This window comes from Sus scrofa, chromosome 1, assembly GCF_000003025.6.
Source record: "Sus scrofa isolate TJ Tabasco breed Duroc chromosome 1, Sscrofa11.1, whole genome shotgun sequence".
Lineage (NCBI taxonomy): Eukaryota > Metazoa > Chordata > Mammalia > Artiodactyla > Suidae > Sus > Sus scrofa.
The window spans coordinates 153,886,990-153,909,380 of record NC_010443.5 but is presented as its reverse complement, the minus strand read 5'-3'; the positions used below and the strand labels follow the sequence as shown (position 1 = coordinate 153,909,380).

The window sequence follows — 22,391 nt, the reverse complement described above, 5'->3', positions numbered from 1 at the left end:
GGTTCCTAGTTGGATTTGTTTCCGCTGCACCACGATGGGAACTCCCCAAAATTATTTTTAATCACATTCCTAAATAAGATTTTATTGGAAACAATATACCCATATAAATGAAATTATTGAAATGTGCCCAAGTCATCATTTGAGTAATACAGAATAGCCAGACTAAGGTGGCATTATAAATCTTTGAAATATTTTCTGTTAGGTCTGAGGTTCTGTGAATTACAACTTGTAAAAATAATTTACAATAATAAAAATATGGGATATACATGTGCTAAGCTGAAGAATTCATTTATCTGTCAAATATACTTTTATACAAACACGGACTCAGAATAAATAGAAAATAAAGAGGTGTAGAGGCATAAATACAATCAGATATACCTCAGGTTATGGTGAGAAGTACAAAGGTTAATATATGTGAAATGCTTAGGCAGATGCTTGACAACTTCTCTCAATCTTTCTCTCTCTCTCTCCATATTTCAATTTAAGACGGCAAACAGTTCAGTTTATCATTTGATTTGCATAAATTATTCTTATCTAAAGATAAATATTACAGAATATGTTAGCTGGTAAGCATTTAAAAATTATCCTCAAATCAAATTTGATTAAATTGCAAAACGTCATGGTTTCAATGCCACCTTATGTGTCCCAAATAAGCACTACTGAACTTAAAGTGCTATTTGAATAGAAAGCCTTTCCTACACGATTGTTCTTCACATTCAAAAATAGGAAAGAAAAATTCTCAATAACTAATAGGCAGTTTTCCAAGAACAAAACAATATCTTGCTGTCAATTGTGAAAAATACCTTGCGATGAATTAATTTATCAGAATATTAAAATGTAAAAATGAACACACCCAGTTTTACGTATCACTAGAGAGGAAAATCATATGTGCTGAATTAAATGCACTAGAGCAAATTCAAGTCTTCTGTAATCGTAAATAGTCCTATGCTCTTGAGAAATATTTTAGCAAAATGAATCACCCACTGTCCTCATTTTCTGATTTTAAATTGTTAAAGAAATTGTTGAATGTCAGTTTATATTTCCTATTACTATTCTGAAAACACAAAATTTCTCCCTTGTGGTTTTTGACTTCCCAAATATAACATAGACTAAAAAATGATTTTTGTGACAATCCAATTTTTGTGTGTGTGTGGAAACTTCAGTCTTTTAGCTACTTCAGTGTAATCTGTATAGAAACTTTGCTCTGCTGTCAAACTAATATCAAAATTTTAGAACAGCAATTAATAATTTGAAGCTGCCTATAGACTCTAGAGTTATATTTGAATTTCTTTTATTTCAAATAGTGTAATAGGCAAAAATAATAAAAAGTAACTTTGTTTATTTGTGGTGGCCACTCTACTTATCTCATTTGCTTGGTTTGTGATGGTTTCCCTCCATTTTTGGACTGGTTACACAATGTTCTTTCTGAAAATGAATGCCATGGGTAAGCTGTCTCTTGTTGTGATGGCTCTCAAAAAGACCAGCCCATTTTGCTTAATGTCAACATATCTAATTTGAACAAGATAATATAATATTAATTACATTTATTCCTTTGAATATGACATAACTGTTTTGCCATGAACTCTTTATATTTTAATATTATTTGAAGAAACACCATAGTTTATTTTCACCTAACTTCTGTGGTTGGCATTTGGACTGAGCTTAACTGTTTCCTTTTCTCTCATTTATATATAATTTAACTTTTCCACTGATACCAACTTAATTGGTAAATTTTAACATTTTGTTTTATAAGTATTTGCACATTTCACTTTTGGCAAAATTGTGGTGGATGGCCATGATAATTGATAATTTGAGGAAGGGATTTTAATTGTCATGGATTGTCTTTCTGTATCAATACATAACAAATCATACTGAAGTTAGTGACTTAACACAGCATTGTCTCATGGTTTCTGTGGGTTAAGAATCAGGTGTAGCTAGTTGAGTCCTGTCTCCAAGTCCCTCAAAGGGCTTCAGTTAAAGTGCCAGGCAGGGCTGTAGTGGCTTTTAGGTTCAACTTAGGGTGGGTCTGCTTCTAAGATCCCTCAAATTGTTGTGGGTAGGATTTAATTTCTCATAAACTGTTGCCCAAGGTCTTCCCTCAGTTCCTTGTCATGTGAACCTCTCCACAAGAAAGACAATGACCTGGCTCTTGATTTCTTCAGAATGACCACGTGAGGAGGTAATAGAGTGCTACCATAACGCGAGTTGTGTCCTTTCATAACCTAATTTCAGAAGTGATATCCCATCACTTTTGCAATAGCATATTCATTAAATAAGGTCATTAGGGCTAGCCTCCAGTGAGTGAGAAGGAATTAAACAAGGTGATGATTGTCAAACGATGAGGATAACTGGGGGACATTTTAGAAACGTGCCTACTACAGTTTCTTTTTATAAAAATAATGGTAGAGATATTATTCATACACGTTGAAAGAAAACATTTTGAACTGAGTTTTTTTCCAAATCATTTTATCCAGCTATCCTGAGGTTAAGGAAACTTTTGATACCGTAAGACAAAATAATGTTATGCGGCTTGAAGTCATACCCAGAGTCTTGCTTTTTATTGGTGTTTATTAACACCTGATTAATCACACTAATTTCTACATAACTACTACCTATATTTGAAATTTAAAAATGAGTCAAAATGAAAGATTTTTATATGCCATAATGTTTATATTGCTAAATAACCAATGCTGAATTCCTAATACAAAATGTCAACCCTTAGAAGGACATTTTGAATGATAGTGAATTTTCCCTAAAGTCATGGAAGCAGCAAGGAGGTGGCATATTTTTAAGTTGAAGGAAAAGCAGTATCAAGCATAAGTTATACTTATTGAAATTATCTTTCAGGAATGAAGGGGAAATAAAGATGCCAAATGAGGGAAAACTAAAAAATATTGTCATTAGTAGACTTATTCTTTTTTTTTTTATTTTCCCACTGTACAGCAAGGGGATCAAGTTATCCTTACATGTATACATTACATTTTTTTTCCCCACCCTTTCTTCTGTTGCAACATGAGTATCTAGACAAAGTTCTCAATGCTATTCAGCAGGATGTCCTTGTAAATCTATTCTAAGTCTGATAAGCCCAAGCTCCTGATCCCTCCCACTCCCTCCCCCCTCCCACTCCCTCCCCCTTTCATCAGGCAGCCACAAGTCTCTTCTCCAAGTCCATGATTTTCTTTTCTGAGGAGATGTTCATTTGTGCTGGATATTAGATTCCAGTAATAAGTGATATCATATGGTATTTGTCTTTGTCTTTCTGGCTCATTTCACTCAGGATGAGATTCTCTAGTTCCATCCATGTTGCTGCAAATGGCATTATGTCATTCTTTTTTATGGCTGAGTAGTATTCCATTGTGTATATATACCACCTCTTCCAAATCCAATCATCTGTCGATGGACATTTGGGTTGTTTCCATGTCCTGGCTATTGTGAATAGTGCTGCAATGAACATGCGGGTGCATGTGTCTCTTTTAAGTAGAGTTTTGTCCGGATATATGCCCAAGAGTGGGATTACTGGGTCATATGGAAGTTCAATGTATAGATTTCTAAGGTATGTCCAAACTGTTCTCCATAGTGGCTGTACCAGTTTACATTCCCACCAAGAGTGCAGGAGGGTTCCCTTTTCTCCACAGCCCCTCCAGCACTTGTTATTTGTGGATTTATTAATGATGGCCATTCTGACTGGTGTGAGATGGTATCTCATGGTAGTTTTGATTTGCATTTCTCTTATAATCAGCGATGTTGAGCATTTTTTCATGTGTTTGCTGGCCATCTGTATATCTTCTTTGGAGAAATGAGTAGACTTATTCTTAAAGATTGGCTAAAGGAGTCCTTCAAGCAGAAAGGAAACCAAAAAAAGAAAGAATCTTGGAGCATTGGAAAGCAAGAAAGAAATCAAGCAGCATAAATATAATCATATATAAAAGGATGTCTTTCTCCTCATAGGTTTTATGAATCTTATTTGATGGTTGAAATAATTACAACACCATCTTATATTCAAGAAAGTAATATTTTAGAACAGAGGAGATAAAAGGACTTAAACAAAACTAAGTTTTTCTCACTTCACTCAAATAGGTGAAACACTGATTCTGGTAGACTAATACATCACACCTGTATGTTTTTATTATGAGAGCAACCAGTATGAACACTGTATGAAGTGAGTGTACGAACACTCAAAAATACTACAAATATATCAAGCAGATGGAATTCTAAGAAATATTTAAGTGACCCAAAGGAAAGCAAGAAAAAGATAAAGCAATGAAGCAAAGGAAACAAACAGAAAAGACATAATAAAATGGCAGACTTAACCTCCAACATATCAATAATCACCTCAACTGTAAATGGCTTAAATACACCAATTAGACAGAGATTGGCAGGGTAAAAAAAAAAAGTAAACAAAAGAAAAGAACAAAAACCGTGATACTATACACTCTACTGAAACTATATACTAATAACAAGAAACTTAATGAGAAATTTATTTCAAATTCAATAACATAAGTTGAAAAAAAGAAGAATGGAAAAAACACAAGCAAACATTTGTCAAAAATTGAAAAAAAAGCTAGGGTAATTATATTAATATCAGAGGAGGTATTTCCGAGCAAAACCAAACAAAATTAAACAAACAAAAATCCCTCCATAAACCTTGGCAAAGAGGAACTCTATCCATCAGGATCACTTCACAAGACTAAATGAATATACACAAAAACTACACAGTCTCCAAACACATGAAACAAAACCTAATGGAGCTGAAAGAAAAAAAGTTGGGGATGTCTACAAAACCTCTCAGCAATCAATGAATTAACCAATGTGTCTAGCAAATTACTAGACCAAAAATCAACAAAGATATGGAAGATCTAAATAATATAATAGACCAAAAGGATAAAATTAACATATATGGAACATTCTACCCTCAAAATGCAGAATATACATTTTCAAGTGCCAAGGACTGTTAACCAAGAAAGACCAAGTCCTAAGCCAAAAAAAATGTTCAACAAATTAAAAAAAATTGAAACCAGGTTGGTGTGTTCTCTTACCATAGTGAAATCAAATAAAAATCAATAATAGAAATATTTCTAAAGAAGTAGAAATTAAATAGTACCTGTCTAAATAATCAAACGGTCAATGAGAAATTTTCAAAGGAAATAAAAATTCCACAGAATTGAAAGAATACAACATCAAGTATTTGGGAGGTAACTAAGGCAGTGCATAGAAGGAAATTTATAGTACTATATTCTTACATTAGAAACAAGGAAGGGTCTCAAAACAGTCATCTAAGTATCTATCCAAAGAAACCATAAAAAGAAGAGAAAAATACACCCAAAACAAGAAGAAAGAAGTAAATAATAAAGGCAAGAGCAGAAATCAATGAAATTGAAAACAGGAAAATAACAGAGGAAATCAAGGGACACAAGGCGGTTCTTCAAAGAAAGCATGAGCTGTTGACAAACATTTACCAATATTGACAAAAAAGAGAGAGGCAATAGGCATAAATCACCAACATCAAGATTTAAATAGAAGACATCATACACATCCTGCAGTCATTATGCTCATAAATTGACAATCTAGAAGATAGGGACTAATAAGCTACTCATAAATTGACAATCTTTATGCTCATAAGTTATGAGCTTATAAATTGACCATCTAGAAGATAGGGACTAATTCCTTAAAATATTAATCAAATGAAACAGACAATAGTTGAATAGTTTTACAAACATTAAAGAAATTTGAATTTATAATTAAAAAATCTTCTAAAAATGAAATTGCCAGGCCCATATATCTTCACTGGAGACTTCTATCTCTCTTAGAGTGTTCTGACTACCATAACAAAATATCACAGAATGGATAGCTTATAAACAACAGACATTTATTTTTCACACTTCTGGCATCTAGGAAGTCCAAGATCAAAGTGCCAGCAGGTTGTATTTGGGTGAGAGCTCTCTTTTTCTTCACAGCTGATGCTTTTTCACTGTGACCTCGCTTTTGGAAGGGGTGAACAAGCTTTTGGAGCCTTTTTTATAAAGGCACTAATCATATCCATGAGGGCTGGAGAGGATGAAAATGTAAAATGGTATAGTCACTCTGGAAAACACTTTGGTAGTTTCTTATAAAACTAAACATACTCTTACTGTCTTTCCCAGCAGTTGAACTCATGGAAATTTATGCTGGAGAAATGAAAATTTACATTTGCGCAAAACCATGTATATTAATGTTTATAGCTGCTTTATTTCTAATAGCCACAAATGGAAAACAGCTCAGATATCTTTCAGCAGGTTAGCAGGTTAAACTAACTGTGGCACATACTTACTATGGGATGTTCCTCAGCAATAAAAACAAACCCCAAACCATGCATACTGAATAGGCATGCATACTGAAATGTGGATGATTTCCAGAGTACTACGCGAGTGAGTGAAGAAACAGCCAATCTCTAAAGGTTGCACAGTGCATTATTTAACATCCATAATTTTTTTGAAATGAAAATATTTTAGAATTGAAAAAAATATAGAAATGGAGATAATTTAGTGGTTTCCAAGGATTAGGGACAGGATGAGGGAACATGAAGGAGGTGGTGGGTTCTCTCTTGACTATGGTGCTGGATACACAAACCCATACTTGTGGTAAAATTGTATAGCCAAATGGGTACAAGTCAAACTGGGTAAACCTAAATGAGGTCAATGATTTATATTAATTTCAAAAGCCTGGTTGGGTCACTGTATATAGTTATGGACAATGTCACCGCTAGGGAAAACTGACTAACAAGTACATGGGTTACCTTGGTATTATTTCCTACAATTACATGTAAATTTACAATTAATCTCAATGAAAATTCAGTTATAAACAAACACATCGTATAACGTATTTTGCATTTTCTCTTGATTTCTTAGTTTTCCTGATTCCAGAATGCAAAAGCAAATAACAACTAAAAAACTCTCAACTATCTAATGAATAGATTCATTAATATTTATTACAAGGATTGACATTTTATTTGTGGAGTACAGATATTTCAGAACAGGAGGGGAGAAAGTTTAGTTTACTCACGATTAGAGTGGAAATCTCTTCTGTTTTGGGGGTAGTTGAATTCCCTAAATTTTCAAATGTTTTGTATTACAGAAACCTCAAATGTGTTTTTTAAAATTCTTTACCCTTAAGGTCTAGACAAAGGAGTAATTTAAAGGAACTTCCATCCATACGTTTATAATTTAACACGTTAGGCTGCTTTTCTCTTTTCTTTTTTATATTTGATGTCTGAGACTCTCTTGGTCTACTTCTCTTGGGATTCTTTTGGAAAGATTAAGTCAAAAACCAAATATTTCAGTTTGGAATTCAACATATGTCAATAATGTGTAGATTCTAAACACTATCAAGTAGTTTTCTCATTTCGAAGCTAAATGCCATTGATACAGAGTTGAAGATTACACAGTGGCAACAAAGGCCATTGAAAATAATTCTGGTTAAAATTAAGTTAGAGTCAACAAACTTTCTTATTTTTATTTTATTATTTTATTTTTGTCTTTTTTTTTTTTTTTTTTTTTTTTTTGTCCTTTTAGGTCCGCACCCACATCATATGGAGGTTCCAGGCTAGGGGTCTAATGGGAGCTGTTGCTTCTGGCCTAGACAGAGCCACAGAAACGCAGGATCCAAGCCGTGTCTGCAACCTACACCACAGCTCATGGCAACACTGAATCCTTAATCCACTGAGCGAGGCCAGGGATCAAACCTGCAACCTCATAGTTCCTAGTCAGATTTGTTTCCACTGCACCACGACGGGAACGCCAACTTTCTTATTTTTAAATTGTACTTTATTTTGGAAAGTTATTAGTATTCTTAGCAATTATTTAAATTTTTAAGTCTTACCACTTACTATTTAAAGAGAGTGAATGTTTAATGAACAATTGTAACAACTCATCTTCCTCTACTTGAACAGATTTGTCAAATAATTTTTAAGTCGTCTTTTGAAATAAGCCCTGCTCTTTTCTATCATAGCATAAACCTTGCTTAGTAAGCTTGTATTATTTAGACGTAAAAATATAGGCGTAACGTGTTAGTGATTATTAATTTACCATCTGCAGTGAAATGGACATTTACTAAGAGCTTAGTCATCTATGTAGATGCTTTATATTTTTTGAATCTCAAAAAGACTATAAGCATGTGACATGAACCTTGGAAAAAAGAATGAAACAACAGAAGATCATATCCAAGATACATTAAAAGTAACGATAATTTTCCCTTGAGTCTTTGTTTTCTTCTGTATAATTGTAGCAAAGAAACAGATTAAACAGAAAAGTGACCTGACATGAGGGAATTTTTTTTCTCCAACTACTGTGGACATTCCTAAATATACACAAAAGTGTAGTTCAATTTGCTAAATAATACTATTAAAATTATACACAACCCAGTTAAAATATCCCTTTTCTGTATGCATATATATGTGTATATACATTGTGTACAGACATATGTACACATGTATATACATGCAAGCTTACCTTGTGGTATATATTTTTTGAGGTGGCTTGGGAAGGCACTAAGGTACTGGGACCTTCATTACTTAGCTGTTTTTTTTTTTTTTTTTGAATAAGTAATTTAATGTTACATTGATGGGGGAAAGCTGGTCTCCAAAAGAAAATCTTATTCTGAGACTGATGATGTGAGAACAAGGATGGAGTGTTGTGCCATGACCTTCCTCATCAAGTCCTCCTGAGCTTCGGATCTTTCTAAGAAACAGAAGATGGTACTACTGCTAAAGTCTGTAGCCTCCTGGATGTTTTGATGGATTGAAGCTAAATTCTTCCCCAAGTCCTCACGCTCCTTAAGAGGCAATGAGACCACACACTTTGCTGTGGTGTTTGGGTCAGGACACTGATATACTATCTTGAACATTTGGAAAGAAAACAATTCAGTACAGATGTAGTAGTGCTGAACTTTGAAAGATCTAAATTAAGTCCCGTCTTTGCCACTTATCTGGGTCTTTTGACATTGATCCAGGCACCCATACCTACTTGATAGAATTTCCATAAGCATCCTGTAAAATGTATACTTAAAGTGTTTTTGAAATAGTTTTAGCAGACACATTTTATTCTATATTTGGAAGTTGATGCTTGAAATTCTACAGTTAGCTTTTTACCCTCTTAGTTTCAACCTTCAATGTCTTTTGCATTTTATTATTATTATTATTTCTTTTTTTGGCTACCCCACAGCATATGGAGCTCCCAGGCCAGGGATCAGATCCAAGCCACAGCCTCAAACTAAGCCACAATTGTGGCAATGCAGGATCCTTAACCCACTGTGCTGGGCCAGGGATTGAACCCACATCCTACCACTCCCAAGATGCGGGTGATCCCGTTTCTTCACAGTGAGAGCTCTGCCTTTTGCATTTTAAATACTCAGAGCAGAATTTACTGAAATCGAAGGATCTGAGGGAAGAGCATTCTACTCACAGGTCCCAAGGTGGGAATGAGCACATCCTTTAAAGAACAGGAAGCCAGTAAGCATGACCAGAGCAAGAGGGGAAAGTAAAGGGATGGGGTGGTAGGAATCAAGGTCAGGAAGGCTGGTGCCAGATCATGTGAAACTGAGACTGTGGTTAAACCTTTTAATTTTATTCTAATTGCTATAGAGAGGAATTAGTAAGTTTTAATTAGAAAGTTATTGCTTTATTTAAAAATTTTAAAGGATTCTTTGGCTGCTGCATACCAACTAGATAGAAGTGTTATTAGATATTTTAGTTGTAGTAATGTTGAGAGAGGTGGTCATTGTCTCCACAAGACAGAGGCAGTGAAAGCAGAAAGAGTACATGGATCTAAGAAATAAGCTAAAGGAATGAGGTAATAGAACTTGCTGACTACAAGTGGGTCAGAGATAAAGTAGGTTTTTGACTTGAGCTGTGGGTTGGATGGTTGTGCCATTTACTGTGACATTAACAATGGGGGGAAAAATTTTCAGAGGGCTGAGAATCAAGTGTTCAATTTGGTCAATGTTAAGGTTGAGATAGAGATTCCTGTTAGACATCCAAGCGGAAATCTAGAGAAAATTCTACACTGCATTAGTCCAGAGCTCAGGAGAAATTGAAGGACTGGAGATATGAATTTGGCAGTAAGTGGAAGCTTTGAACTCTCCAATATTTAGAGAGGAGCAGCAGGGAGAAACAAAGTAGAACAAGAAGAAGGAGGTGATGGAATAATCAAAAGAGCATGATGATAAGGAACACAAAAGACACATATATAAAAAGCAAGGAATTTTCAACTCTATTGAATATTACTGAGACCAAGTTAGGCAAGGGAAAAGAACGAACATCTGATTTGGTAATTGTGAAGTCATTTGTGATCTTGACAAGTGGAATTTCTATGAAATGGAATGTACAGATTTCCAGGTGAAGTGGGTTGATAAGAAAATGGGGTGTGAGGAAATGAAAGCAGTGGAAATAAACAACACGTTAGATAAATTTTCTCTTTTGTCAAGGGAACAGAGAAATAGGAAATTACTTGGTGAGGGAGGTGGTAATGATGTAACTGGCATGCTAAATGGAATGATCCAGTAGAGAGGGAAATTTAACATGACACTCTCGAAACAACATGTTACAAAGCTATTAATATCCCCTTTTATAGATGAAGAAGCTTTTCCACAAAGGTTAATTAAGTTGCTAAGGTTACAAGAGGGTAAATGATGAAACAAGAATTTGAACGCATATCTTTGTGGTTTCAATGTTCACACTCTTTTCAAAATGTTACCTGTTGTTGGCTGAAAAACACCCCCTCCCCCAGATGTCCACATCCTAATCCTTAGTCTCCATAACCTGTAATATATTACCTCATATAGTAAAAGAGATTCTGCAGGTGTGATGAAGTTAAGCATTTTAAGAGGGGGAGATAATCATGGATTGTCTAGGTGGGCAAATATAACCACGTGAGTCCTTATAAAATAAGAGGAAATGATCTGTGTTGGTGGGAGAGGTGATGATTGCAGTGACGTGATGAAGAAGCCATGGGCCATGGGCCATGGGCCATGCAGGTGGACTTTAAAGGCTGAAAAGGGCCAGAAAATAGATTCTTCCCTCAGAGACTCTAGAAATCAGCCCTGCCAACACATTGATTTTGGTCCAGAGAGGTTTAATTAGGGCTTCTGAATTTTAGAAACATAAGAAAATAAGTTTGTGTTGTTTCTAGCCATTAAGTTGGTGGTAATTTGTTATAGGAGTAAAATAAATACCACTTTTACTATGTTAGGTAATTATTTGCAGAGTTGTCTACTGTTCCTCAGCTTAACTTCAGTGTGTTTTATCATGGCACTATCTAATGATTTTACTGAATATATGAATATTATCTTCTACATTTAAAATATGACTTTGCTTGATCATCAAGGGAAAGATGACAGTCTTATAAACTTCTTGGGGGGTAATTTTGAAATTTCTGAAGATCACTATGGCAATTATTTTGGGTATTATGTCCTCATTATATCTTACACAGAGTAGCTGTAAATCCAAGGGCTGCCAAGTTACCTCTTGAACTTGGTGGGTTATGGGTTCCTTAAATCTGGTCTCTCTCGCGTCTGGAATAAATATTAGCTTCTCTTTCTTTTCTACATGCTCTCTGTAGCATATAGAACTGACAATCTTGCCATTTGGGGGAATTGAGCTTTTTAAAGACTTTTCCTTTGATCTAATCATTCAAAAGGGGCATTTTAATCTGTCACCAATAGGGTCATAGTTCTTTACAATGGAAATTAAATTCTACATTATACATAAAACATGTAGTTTAGCAAAAAATAACAGGGATTTCTTGTTGTGGCTCAGCGGAAACAAATCGACTAGTATTCATGAGGATGTGGGTTTGATCCCTGGCCTCGCTCAGTAGGTCAGGGATCCTGCATTGCTATGAGCTCTGGTGTAGCACGAATCCCGCTTTGATGTGGCTGTTGTGTAGGCTGGCGACTATAGATCCGATACGACCCCTAGCCTGGGAACTTCCATAAGCCACTAGTGCGGCCCTAAAAAGCAAAAAACAAACAAATAAAAAACAATATCATTCATACCTTTAGGTGATTATTGCTTTGCTTTTGTAAGAAAGAGGGTGAAGGAAGCAAAATATTTGGAAATATTATGCATAGGTGTAGCTCACAAATGTCTAAGTACATTATAATATCTCTGCTTCTGATTTCAATTTTTTCTCTTAGCTTTTTGATGTGGGACACATTTTAGCCAGTTTGGATTATTAATGTAGAGAATGTACATTAAACAGACTTAAGGAAAATTAAACAGACTTAAGGAATAAATGCTTTTTATCAAAAAAATTATAACTGTGTTTCAAAAGTAACTATGACAATCATTTGGGTTGTGTTCTCAAACTTCATTAGGAAGCCTTTGAAAATTTGCCAGTCCACTGATGTAGTTTGGTAGCTACCCATAGTCCATCAAACATGTGTGAGAAAACATTAATGACTCACTCTTTGACATGAAAGAGCTTTCTCTTGTTCAGAACAAAGTGTAACCAAATCCATGAAGAATATCTGACAACGCACATTCTTTGAGAGCAAGTGTGAATAGGGTAAATGGCTTGGGAATTTTGCTTAGGAAATGCATAGAAAAATTTTGGGATACTTTGTGGTTTCGTTCACTGCAACTTTAAAATGGACATAAATATTGGAAAACATTGATGAATTCAATATTGAAAAAAATATATAGGGAGTTCCCACTGTGGCACAGTGGGTTAAGGATCTAGAGTTGTCTCTCTTGTAGCACAGGTTTGACCTTCAGCCTGGGGCAGTGGGTTAAGGAACCAGTGTTGCCGAAGCTTTGGTCTAAGTCACAGGTATGGTTTAGATTTGATCTCTGGCCCGGGAACTTCCATATGCCACCAAAAAGAGAAAGAATAGCTACAATTTTAACAAATGAATAGCTTTTAAATAAAGAACAAATAGAAGCGGGGGAGAAAAGGAAAGCAGAGGTCCTTTCACTTACCATCACTTGGGTTGTCCTGAAACTGTAATAGGAATTATTTCCTAGGGTAATTCATTCTCACATTATGACTTAATAATTGGAATTTTGAGTTGTTGGCTACATTCTCTTCTGGATTTTATTTTAATTTCTTTTAAACTAATACTTACAGACACAGTTACATTATTTAATCTTTATGAAATTGCCCAAAATGCAGTATACATAATGATGTAAATTCCAGATTCAGGGTCACCTGTCCAACTTTGGAAGGTGATAGGATTTCTGACAAGGCCAGGTTGTTGCTGTTCTTTCCAATAAAATGTGCACTCTGACTCTTAGCCACCTGGAAATTGTAGCAGGATTATTCCTACATGAAAATAAGATTTGACTGGGCTTTATAGTTCCTCCATAGCTAATACTAATTTCAGTTTTTGGCTTAAGGCCTCAACGGATATTTTGGCTTATTTACTTGGCACTGTTAAGTTGGATTAGATTACATGAGAAAATTGGGATAGTTTGTGGTTTTGTTCACTGAAACCTGGAAATAAACATAAATATTTAAAAAAAGTGCTAAGGAATTCAACAAATGTCAAGCTTCCATACAAATAGGTAGCTAAGTAGCACAGACTTTATATGTATTGTTGGAAGAAATAAATTTACACTCTAAATTCAAATTTTAGCTAAAACATCTTTATATATTAATACTTGTTCACTGGTGAGACATTTCAGGAATATTTAAAAATAGAACTTTCTCAGACCCGATTGGTACCCCCAAGTACTACACAAGGTAGTTAAATTATGCCATATCATCCAAGAAATTCTGAATGATCTGAACCTAAATTTGTGCTTGGCAGACAAAGCACTAAAGAATCTTCAAGATCAACTTCCCAGAAAACAGAAACTTTATTTTTCCAAGGCTCATTACAAATGATATATTGATATTTTATAAAATGGATTGTGGATTTTGGATCTTTCTTTATTACTTTATTCATATTCCAAAGATGTAAGACAGATCACTTTTACCTATGACCTAAAAGTTTATTATTTTAATTCAGAAAAATTTTTTTTAGCTATTGAAGCATAGAAATTGTTGCTATTCTCTGGAATCATGAAGATGCTATGTGGAGAAATTATAGTTTATTTGAAAAGAAATGAGCTTAATTTTTTTATTAAGCATTATCTAAGAAACATTATTTTTCTCAAATAATTATTCTCACTAACCTAAAGAAAAGACATCATATTGATTTAAAACAATGATACATGATTTCAATGATTCTAGGTAACAGGAAGAAGTTTAAAAATAAAATAATTTTGATTAGAAAAAAACAGAAATCAAGGAAGAGTTGGTTAAAAGGGGATGGGGCTTATCATATGAATTCCAGTTCCTTAAAGATAATTTCTATCTGATCAGATAATGCAATTTTTAATTCACACATGACTCAGAAAATGATAAATATACCTATTTTAAGATATTTGCACTTGCACTTATTTTGTATTACACTGATTTAAGAAAATAAAGTATCTAAACTTTAGATACATGGCAACTTGTACGAATGCATTTTATATTATTTAGTTGCCTTCTTTGTGCAAATATTTCCTGCCTCTACTTGATTCCAAAATCTCACATTCACATCAACAACCATACTCAGTAACTGTCCATATAATTTGCCACAGTGTATAATATTGAAAAAATATTATGGGCAAAGCTTGACCTATATTGAAGTGATGCCGGGGCCATTCACTCTGTTTTGCTTACCTCACTGTCACACTGCAATTTTCACTTTTAATACTTAGTGTTCTATTGCAAACACTCCTAAAAAATATAATTTTTTTTTTACCTGTTTTAGACTTTTACAGAATGCATATGGTTTTTTTTTTTTTTTTACTAATCATTTGTTCATGTTTGACAGGCCACATTTTAAAAGCAATATGATGTTTTACTTTCCTTAATATTAAAAAATGATCTTTCTTTTTTATCACCATATATGGCACCATATCTACTGTTCCTTAGCATTATGGTTCATATCTTCATCTATTTTCCCCTTGCTTATGGCTTTTATTAACATTATCGCATATTGTCCTATCCTTCTTAGGAAAAAAAAATCCAAGAAGGGTTTCATTAAGAATTCATTTCCTATAGGTTGATGGAAAGCAATAAGTATAAACAATAAAGCAAAAATCCCTTTGGATCCTATTTTATTCAGCCCTGAAAATATAACTTCTGCCAAACATGCTTTTACTTCTAGTCCACCTCATTCTTCTGACAAAACAGAGGACATCACTGCAGAGAGACTTCTCTCAATACAGAGGTCAGTGCTGAAGAATAATACATTGCTTATTTCTTTCAAAGACAATTGAAATTTGTGATTGTTAGCCTGATTTATTGCTTTTGGTAATTAACAAGGTCCTGGATGACAGAAGTCACGTCTACCTTGTACACTACCATGGAGGAGACCTAAGACAAGCCTCTATATAGGGCCTCTAAGGAATGGCGGAGAGTCAAGCACAGGTCCTAAGAGCTCCTGCCTGAAGGGTAGGAAGCCAAGAGGGGGATGGGAGTAGGAGAGGGGAAAGTGCGCCTGCGTAGCAACCAGACTGCTCAAAGGAGATAGTTGAGGTGATGTCGGTGAAGGGGATGGAGTCACTGGAGTGGCGAAGCATGGAGCACAGAAGCAGAGAGAGGAGGCTGGAGGGATGGACGATCCCAGACCGTAAAGGTCCTTTAAGCAATGAGGAGGAGGTTGAATACACCTGAAACGCAATGTCAGGGTCGGGTAACTGCTTGTGGTGTGATTTAATGGGAGATATCTGAACATAAAAATATCCAGAATGGAACTCTGCCAAATGTGTGTACGAAATAATCTAAAGATGATTTCACTATAGTGGAAATACATATTTTGGAGCTGTAAATTTCTGATATGGAGAGGCAGTGGCCCTTGATTCAAATTTCTTAATTCCTGAACTGAGTTGACCCTCCCTTTTTTTCTTTTTCTTTTCTTTCCTTTACTTTTCCTTTATTTTTCTTTTCTTATTGAAGAAGAAATTTGATCTACAATATTGAGTTAGTTTCAGGTGTAGAGCAAAGTGATTCAGTTATATAAATTTTTGCAGATTATTTTTCATTATAAGTTCTTATAAGATATTGAATATTGTTCCCTGTGCTATACAGTAGGATCCTGTTATTTATTTATTTTACATATAGTAGTTTGTATCTGCTAATTCGAAACTCCTATTTAATCCCTCCCCACCTTCCTTTCCCTTTCGTAAACATAAATTTGTTTTCTATGGGTTGAGCCCTTTCTATGGGTCTTCCAAGTGTCTGACTTGGACTGTTTACGTGAGAACTGTAAACCCTGGTTTATTCATATCTGGAATGAAGATAATAATGCTGAATATTTCATTGTTGAATAATATTAATATGATATTAAAAATGAGAGTACCTTTATTACATGAAATTCTGAGCTTTTTTGTAAATCATATTTATCTGTTGCTTTCCCTGTTTTTTAAGCATACCATTTCAAAAAAGAAGAAAGAAACTGAAAAAATTAAATCATACAATAGTCCAAGGTGACATATTAGAGACTTATATAACACTGAGAAGAATTATCACTTTCCCTAAGAGACAACCTGGGCCAACAAATCTAGGCATTTCCCCATTTAATGCTCACAAGAACTTAGTGAAGTACATGATAATTCTGTTTTCTTTTACAAATAAAGATATGGGTCAAAGGCAATTTATATGATTTGTCCAAGGTCATCTATCTAGAATGTAGCAGAGTCCGCACTTGGTCCAATAGATTCTGGAAACCAATGTCGCACACACTAAGCTCCTCTTTGGCAAGAAACAATACATTTAGTAATACTGTCTAAACATTGTAGACCCATCCAATTTTACTAATATGGTTATGTACTACATTCAAAAATACTTGCAGTAATCATGGTAGCCTGTCTGAACTTTCTTTAAAAACATCTTTGTTGAGATGTAACTGGTGTAAAACACTACATGTGCTTAATGGATGAGCTTGGACATTAGTACACCACCATGAAACCATCACAAGCCCAAGGTGATAAGCATGTCCGTCATTTCTGAGAGTTTCCTTGTGCCTCCCACTCTTTTGTGTGTGCGTGTGGTAAAAACAATGCAAAAATCAATATGAGAAACCAAAGTCAGAGTTCCCATGTGGCTCAGTGGGTTAAGGATCTGGTGTTGTCACTGCAGTGGCTCAGGTCACTGCTTTGGTGCAGGTCCGATCCCTGATCTGGGAACTTCTGCATGCCCCAAGCGTGGTCCCTCAAATTTAAAAGAAACCAGAATCAATAGCATTAAAATATTTTCCCATATATCAAGGGTTTGTGCTACAACCGTGTCAAATACTTTCATAGTCATCTGAAATAAAACATGAAGAGCAGGCACATAAGCATAGAGAAAATGAATGCTTTAATAAATACACATGTCTGGCCGCTTACGACGGAACCCGTAATGTGAGAAAAAAGAATGTATACATGTATGTGTAACTGGGTCACCATGCTGTACAGTAGAAAAAAAAAATATATATATATATAAATAAATGAAAAAAAATGACCAGGAAAAAAGAAAGAATTAAATATCCCCATTTACATTTTCTTGAGAAACACTTTAGAACAGGAAATACTATTCAAGTTCAAGGACTGAATAATTATACCCAACTCAACTTTGTTTAGTCAGATGTGAAAAAATACATAGTTAATTAGTAGGCAAGATCTCAATGTACCAGAATCCAATTACAGAGTCTTCAAAACACTAGTGAAATAAAAGTTAATGAGACATTTTAAAAGGCATTACAATTTTATGATGCTGATTTATTTTGAAAAATGGCAAGGATAAATTTCAGTTTAATATACTGAAATAAATTTCCTATCTTCATTTTGAAATTTCAACAAAAAGAAATATGTTATTAAGTAGTGAAATATGTAAATATAAATATATAATATTTGGTATGCTTCTAATTAAGAGTTTCTCTTTTTTAAAATACTGGTCTTGGTTTACTAGTGGTCTGAGAAATTTGGTCAGTATATTATTATTGTCACTGAATTACAGTAAATGAAAGGAATAATTGCTCCAAGTCAGCACTAGTTCAAATATGATTTGACATAAACTAATGTTAACAAAAATAATTACAACCATGAATCTATATTATTATATTAAGTATTATAATGAGTGAATTGGTTTGACATCCCTACAGAACACTTACTAAAATGTGTTTTTCCACAGCTGAAAGTGGTATACATTTAATATTATATGGTCTTTTTTCAGTCAATAGCAGTTAACTTAGTTGGTATAATGAAACCCCTTCAGTAGATTAAATGGATGGTTCATAAAAAGACAATTTATGATCTGTAACTCTATAAAAGGAAATGGAAAAAAAATGGGAGTAGTTAATATCATGAAGGTAAAATGTTATCTAAGATCATTTACACCAGAAACTCTTTGATAATAAAAATGGGTAATCTTATACAACCACAGAACTTTATTAATTTGTAGATTAACCTGCATGTTTTGAGAATTTATTTTAAAGAAAATGTTCCACTTGCTAATCCTCAATATAGTTATGTTGCTATATTGAATAAAGTGATGGATGTACATACTGATAAGAAAGGTTTGCATTTACCAATTAATTTGTCTTTGCTATTTATATGGAAAGCTGCTTTTAATTCCTTTTTAAAGCTCTGGAATTACTGAGACTCTTTTCAGTGTTGTCTGTGAAGCTACTTTGTTTCTCTAAAACAGTTCATCACTTCTTTAGCAGTACCCCTTAGTGTATCTTGTACACACCAGTGATATGCCTGTCTCATTCACTGGCCTACGAAATCTTTAAGGACACAGATCATGTCTTATTCATAATATTTTATTTTTAGAACTTAAAATACTAACCACAGTAGGAAGTTAATTTATGTGTCAGATGTCATTTTGACAGCAAGTTACAGAAAACTCAACAGTCATAGCTTAAATAAATTTAGGTAATCATTCTCACACAGCAAGGAAACCAGGGGTATGGATTCTATCTTTCAGGCAGCAGCTCCATCATTACACAAAGCTTTTTTCATTCTTCTGTTTCACTATTTTTAATGTTACAGGGTGGCTGTTACATTTACCTTCTTGCAGAATCTTGTCTTTGATCAGGCAGGAGGAGAGCAGAAATAAAAGTGTTTCTCAGTCTGATGATTTCACATTTTTCTGAATGGGAGACTTCTCTAGCAGACTTCCCCTGACCTCTCATCAGTCCGAACCAGGTCACATGCTGCTTTAAACCTATTTATTATCTATTAGGAATGATGAATTAAATGGAGGTTATCCGAAAGGTTTAGACCAATCATAATTTAGCCCCTGGGATTGGAATAGGAGCTTATCCTTCCAAAGATCAATAGATTCTGCCTTCTACCTGAACAAATTGGGCTTTAGTTAGCAGGGGAAAAGGGACCATTGAGAAGTTAATGGACAATATATGTTGCAATAAATATTACCTGAAAAGAACTGGATATGTTGAAATGAATTATTCATGTCCTATGCTATCCCCCGCTGCATCTTTATATATTATTTGTATTTATTTGGCAAATTTAAATAGGAGAAATCTCTGTTTCTTTGAGGGTAATTACAAATGCAGAAATTCCTCTATATTTTTAGCTACAATGGGAAGGGAAATATACAATATTGAAAAAGACACATTGTTTTCATCAACTTCCTTTTTTAAATGTCGGTCTTGCTCTTATAATTGCAGGGGAAATTCGAATGCAATTATGTTCTCTGTCTTTTCTTAGGCCTGAAAAGATAAATATGAATTTAGATTCCATTCGTCGGTTAATTGAGGAAACACAAATCTTCCAGAGGCAGCAGTCATCAGTTAAACCAGCATGTGACCTGGTGGTGCCTGCCTCATCCCCCAGGGACACCTGTGGTCCCTATTTGCCACTTTATGGGCTGCAATCTCATGCCTATCACAACGTCTGTGCTCACTCATGCAACAGTAATGAATGGGATATTTGTGAGGAGCTTCGACTGCGGGAACTGGAGGAGGTCAAGGCCAGAGCTGCTCAGATGGAGAAGACCATGCGGTGGTGGTCAGACTGCACTGCCAACTGGAGAGAAAAGTGGAGTAAAGTTCGAGCTGAAAGGAACAGTGCCAGGGAGGAAGCAAGACAACTCAGGATAAAATTAGAGATGACCATGAAGGAACTGAGTACTCTGAAAAGGAAGCAAAATTTGTCACCTCAAAAGGAGGCTTTGGAAGCTAGAGTTATTCAGGACCTTAAGCTTCCTGGTTTCAGAGATGTGTCCTCTACACAGAGAGACTCAATTCAAATTGGTTCCAAAACCTGTGAGTCCATCAGAGAGTGTTTGGGAAAAAGAGAATTTCCTACCAAGGAGAACACAAAGAGTAAGGTCAGAAAAAATCCAGAGGAATCCAGAGATTTTTTGAATGCTATAGACAGTAATGAGGAGGGAAAGGAAAATAGCAAAACCAGTGGTTACTGTGTTTGTTTGTGTGGGCTGCCAGAACTAACTGCCCACAGACTGGGGGACTTCAGCAACAGAAATTCATTTTCTCAGAGTTCTAGAGGCTAGAAGTCTGAGGTGGGTCAAGGTGTCAGCAGGGCTAGTTTCCTTGGAGGCCTGTCTCCTTGGCTTACAGATAGCTGTCTTCTCCCTGTGTCTCCATATTGTCTTTGTGCATCTTTGTCCAGATTTCTTCTTCTTTTGTGGATGCCATCACTAGGCCCACACTAATTAAGCTCATCTTAACTTAATTACCTCTTAAAGACCCTATCTCCAAACACAGTCACATCCTGAGATATTTGGAGGGGGTTGGGACCTTAACATATGAATTTTAGGGGAGACACAAGTCAGCCTATGTTACTCATACTTTTAGCCAAAATTAACCCAGCATTTTTTAATGTTAAAAGAAAATATTTATGGAGATTTCTCTCCATTTACTCTAGTAAACCATTACTAAGAAATTATCCGTACAGTAGTTTAAACCTTTCCTGAAGGTTGGGACTCTGTCCTCACAATTAATCACTCAAAGATAGGTAACTTAGGCAAATATCTTTAGGGACTGCTTCACACTACCTACTCTTGGAATTTCTTGGTATACTTGAATCTTGAAGTTTCTGAGATTTCTGCACACAATAAAAAATTTTAAAACTTTAATCTAGCAGTTCATACACTTATCTATCAATGAAACACCCCTCCTCCCATATATATATATCTACAACTCATGGAATATACATTTGGAAACTAGGAATTTGTGTTCGCTCTTCAAGTAGAATTAGTTTATATTATTACCTCTTTCTAGTTAATTCTACCTCTACAACCATAAATCAATTAATACCTTGCTCTTCTATAATTGCATCTAAAATGTTAAGCCTTTCCATGATGTATGGGATTTATGGTAGATACAATGTAGATTCCACTGTAAATTAAAAATTTTAAAAGACTGTGGGGAAATGTATTTTATTAGAATAAGGTAGAATGTAGAAAGGAAAAAAAAAAAACCCTGAAGAATATAAGTTAAAGTTTGGCCATATGAGAGAATGTCAGTTAAATGAAAATATGAATTTGATGCTGAATCATTACATTTTATTTTCTTCCAAAAATATGTTTTATTCATGACTTTTCTATGTTTGATTTAAAAAGCCAATTATAAGGACTATATCTTATTTTTTTCTTTCAGAACAAAGATTTGGTTATTGACCCATTAAAATTAAATGAGATGAAACTCAATCTAGATTGCCCTGACTTATTCAAGAATGGTGGTTCTGGAAACTGTAAAATGAGACCTGGGTTAAGACTACAGGCAATAAACCTGCCACTGGAGAATGGAGTGTCTGAAATTTCAGCTTTGCAGGTGCATTTGGATGAGTTCCAAAAAATATTATGGAAAGAAAGAGAGTAAGTACTAATCATTGCTTTCCTTAACTAAGTCTGATTTTCAAACTTAAAATTGTTAAGTCTAGTAAACTGGCCATTGGATAATGTATTTTACCTATGATTGGTCATTAAGTACTAATATTTAATAAATGAGTTTGAATTTTATATTTATTTTTGAATTTTAAAAAGTAATTTAAAACATGTTAGTTTTTAGTTTTTATCATTCTTTTTTTTTTTTTCTTTCCTTTTTTTTTTTGGCTTTTTGCCTTTTCTAGGGCTGCATCCATGGCATATGGAGGTTTCCAGGCTGGGGGTCTAATCAGAGCTGTAGCTGCCAGCCTACACCACAGCCATAGCAACGCCAGATCGGAGCCATGTCTGCGACCTACACCACAGCTCATGGCAACACCAGATCCTTAACCCACTGAGCAAGGCCAGGGATCAAACCCGCAACCTCTGAGCCAAACCACTGAGCCACTATGGGAACTCCAGTTTTTAATCATTCTTTAATCATAATATGGTTCTCATCATCTCAGGTGGATTCACTTTTATTATATTTGA

At 34.7% G+C, this 22,391-nt stretch overlaps 1 protein-coding gene across 1 annotated transcript in view; it reads left to right on the top strand.

Moving 5' to 3' along the window:
- Nucleotides 1-22,391, top strand: part of CCDC102B (coiled-coil domain containing 102B) — a 245,136-nt gene that overhangs the window by 23,716 nt on the left and 199,029 nt on the right. Inside the window, exons 2-3 of the mRNA XM_021099354.1 lie at nt 19,721-20,342; nt 21,634-21,851. Coding sequence (XP_020955013.1) covers nt 19,737-20,342; nt 21,634-21,851 — 824 coding nt within the window. The 5' untranslated portion in view covers nt 19,721-19,736. The remainder of the gene's footprint in view (nt 1-19,720; nt 20,343-21,633; nt 21,852-22,391) is intronic.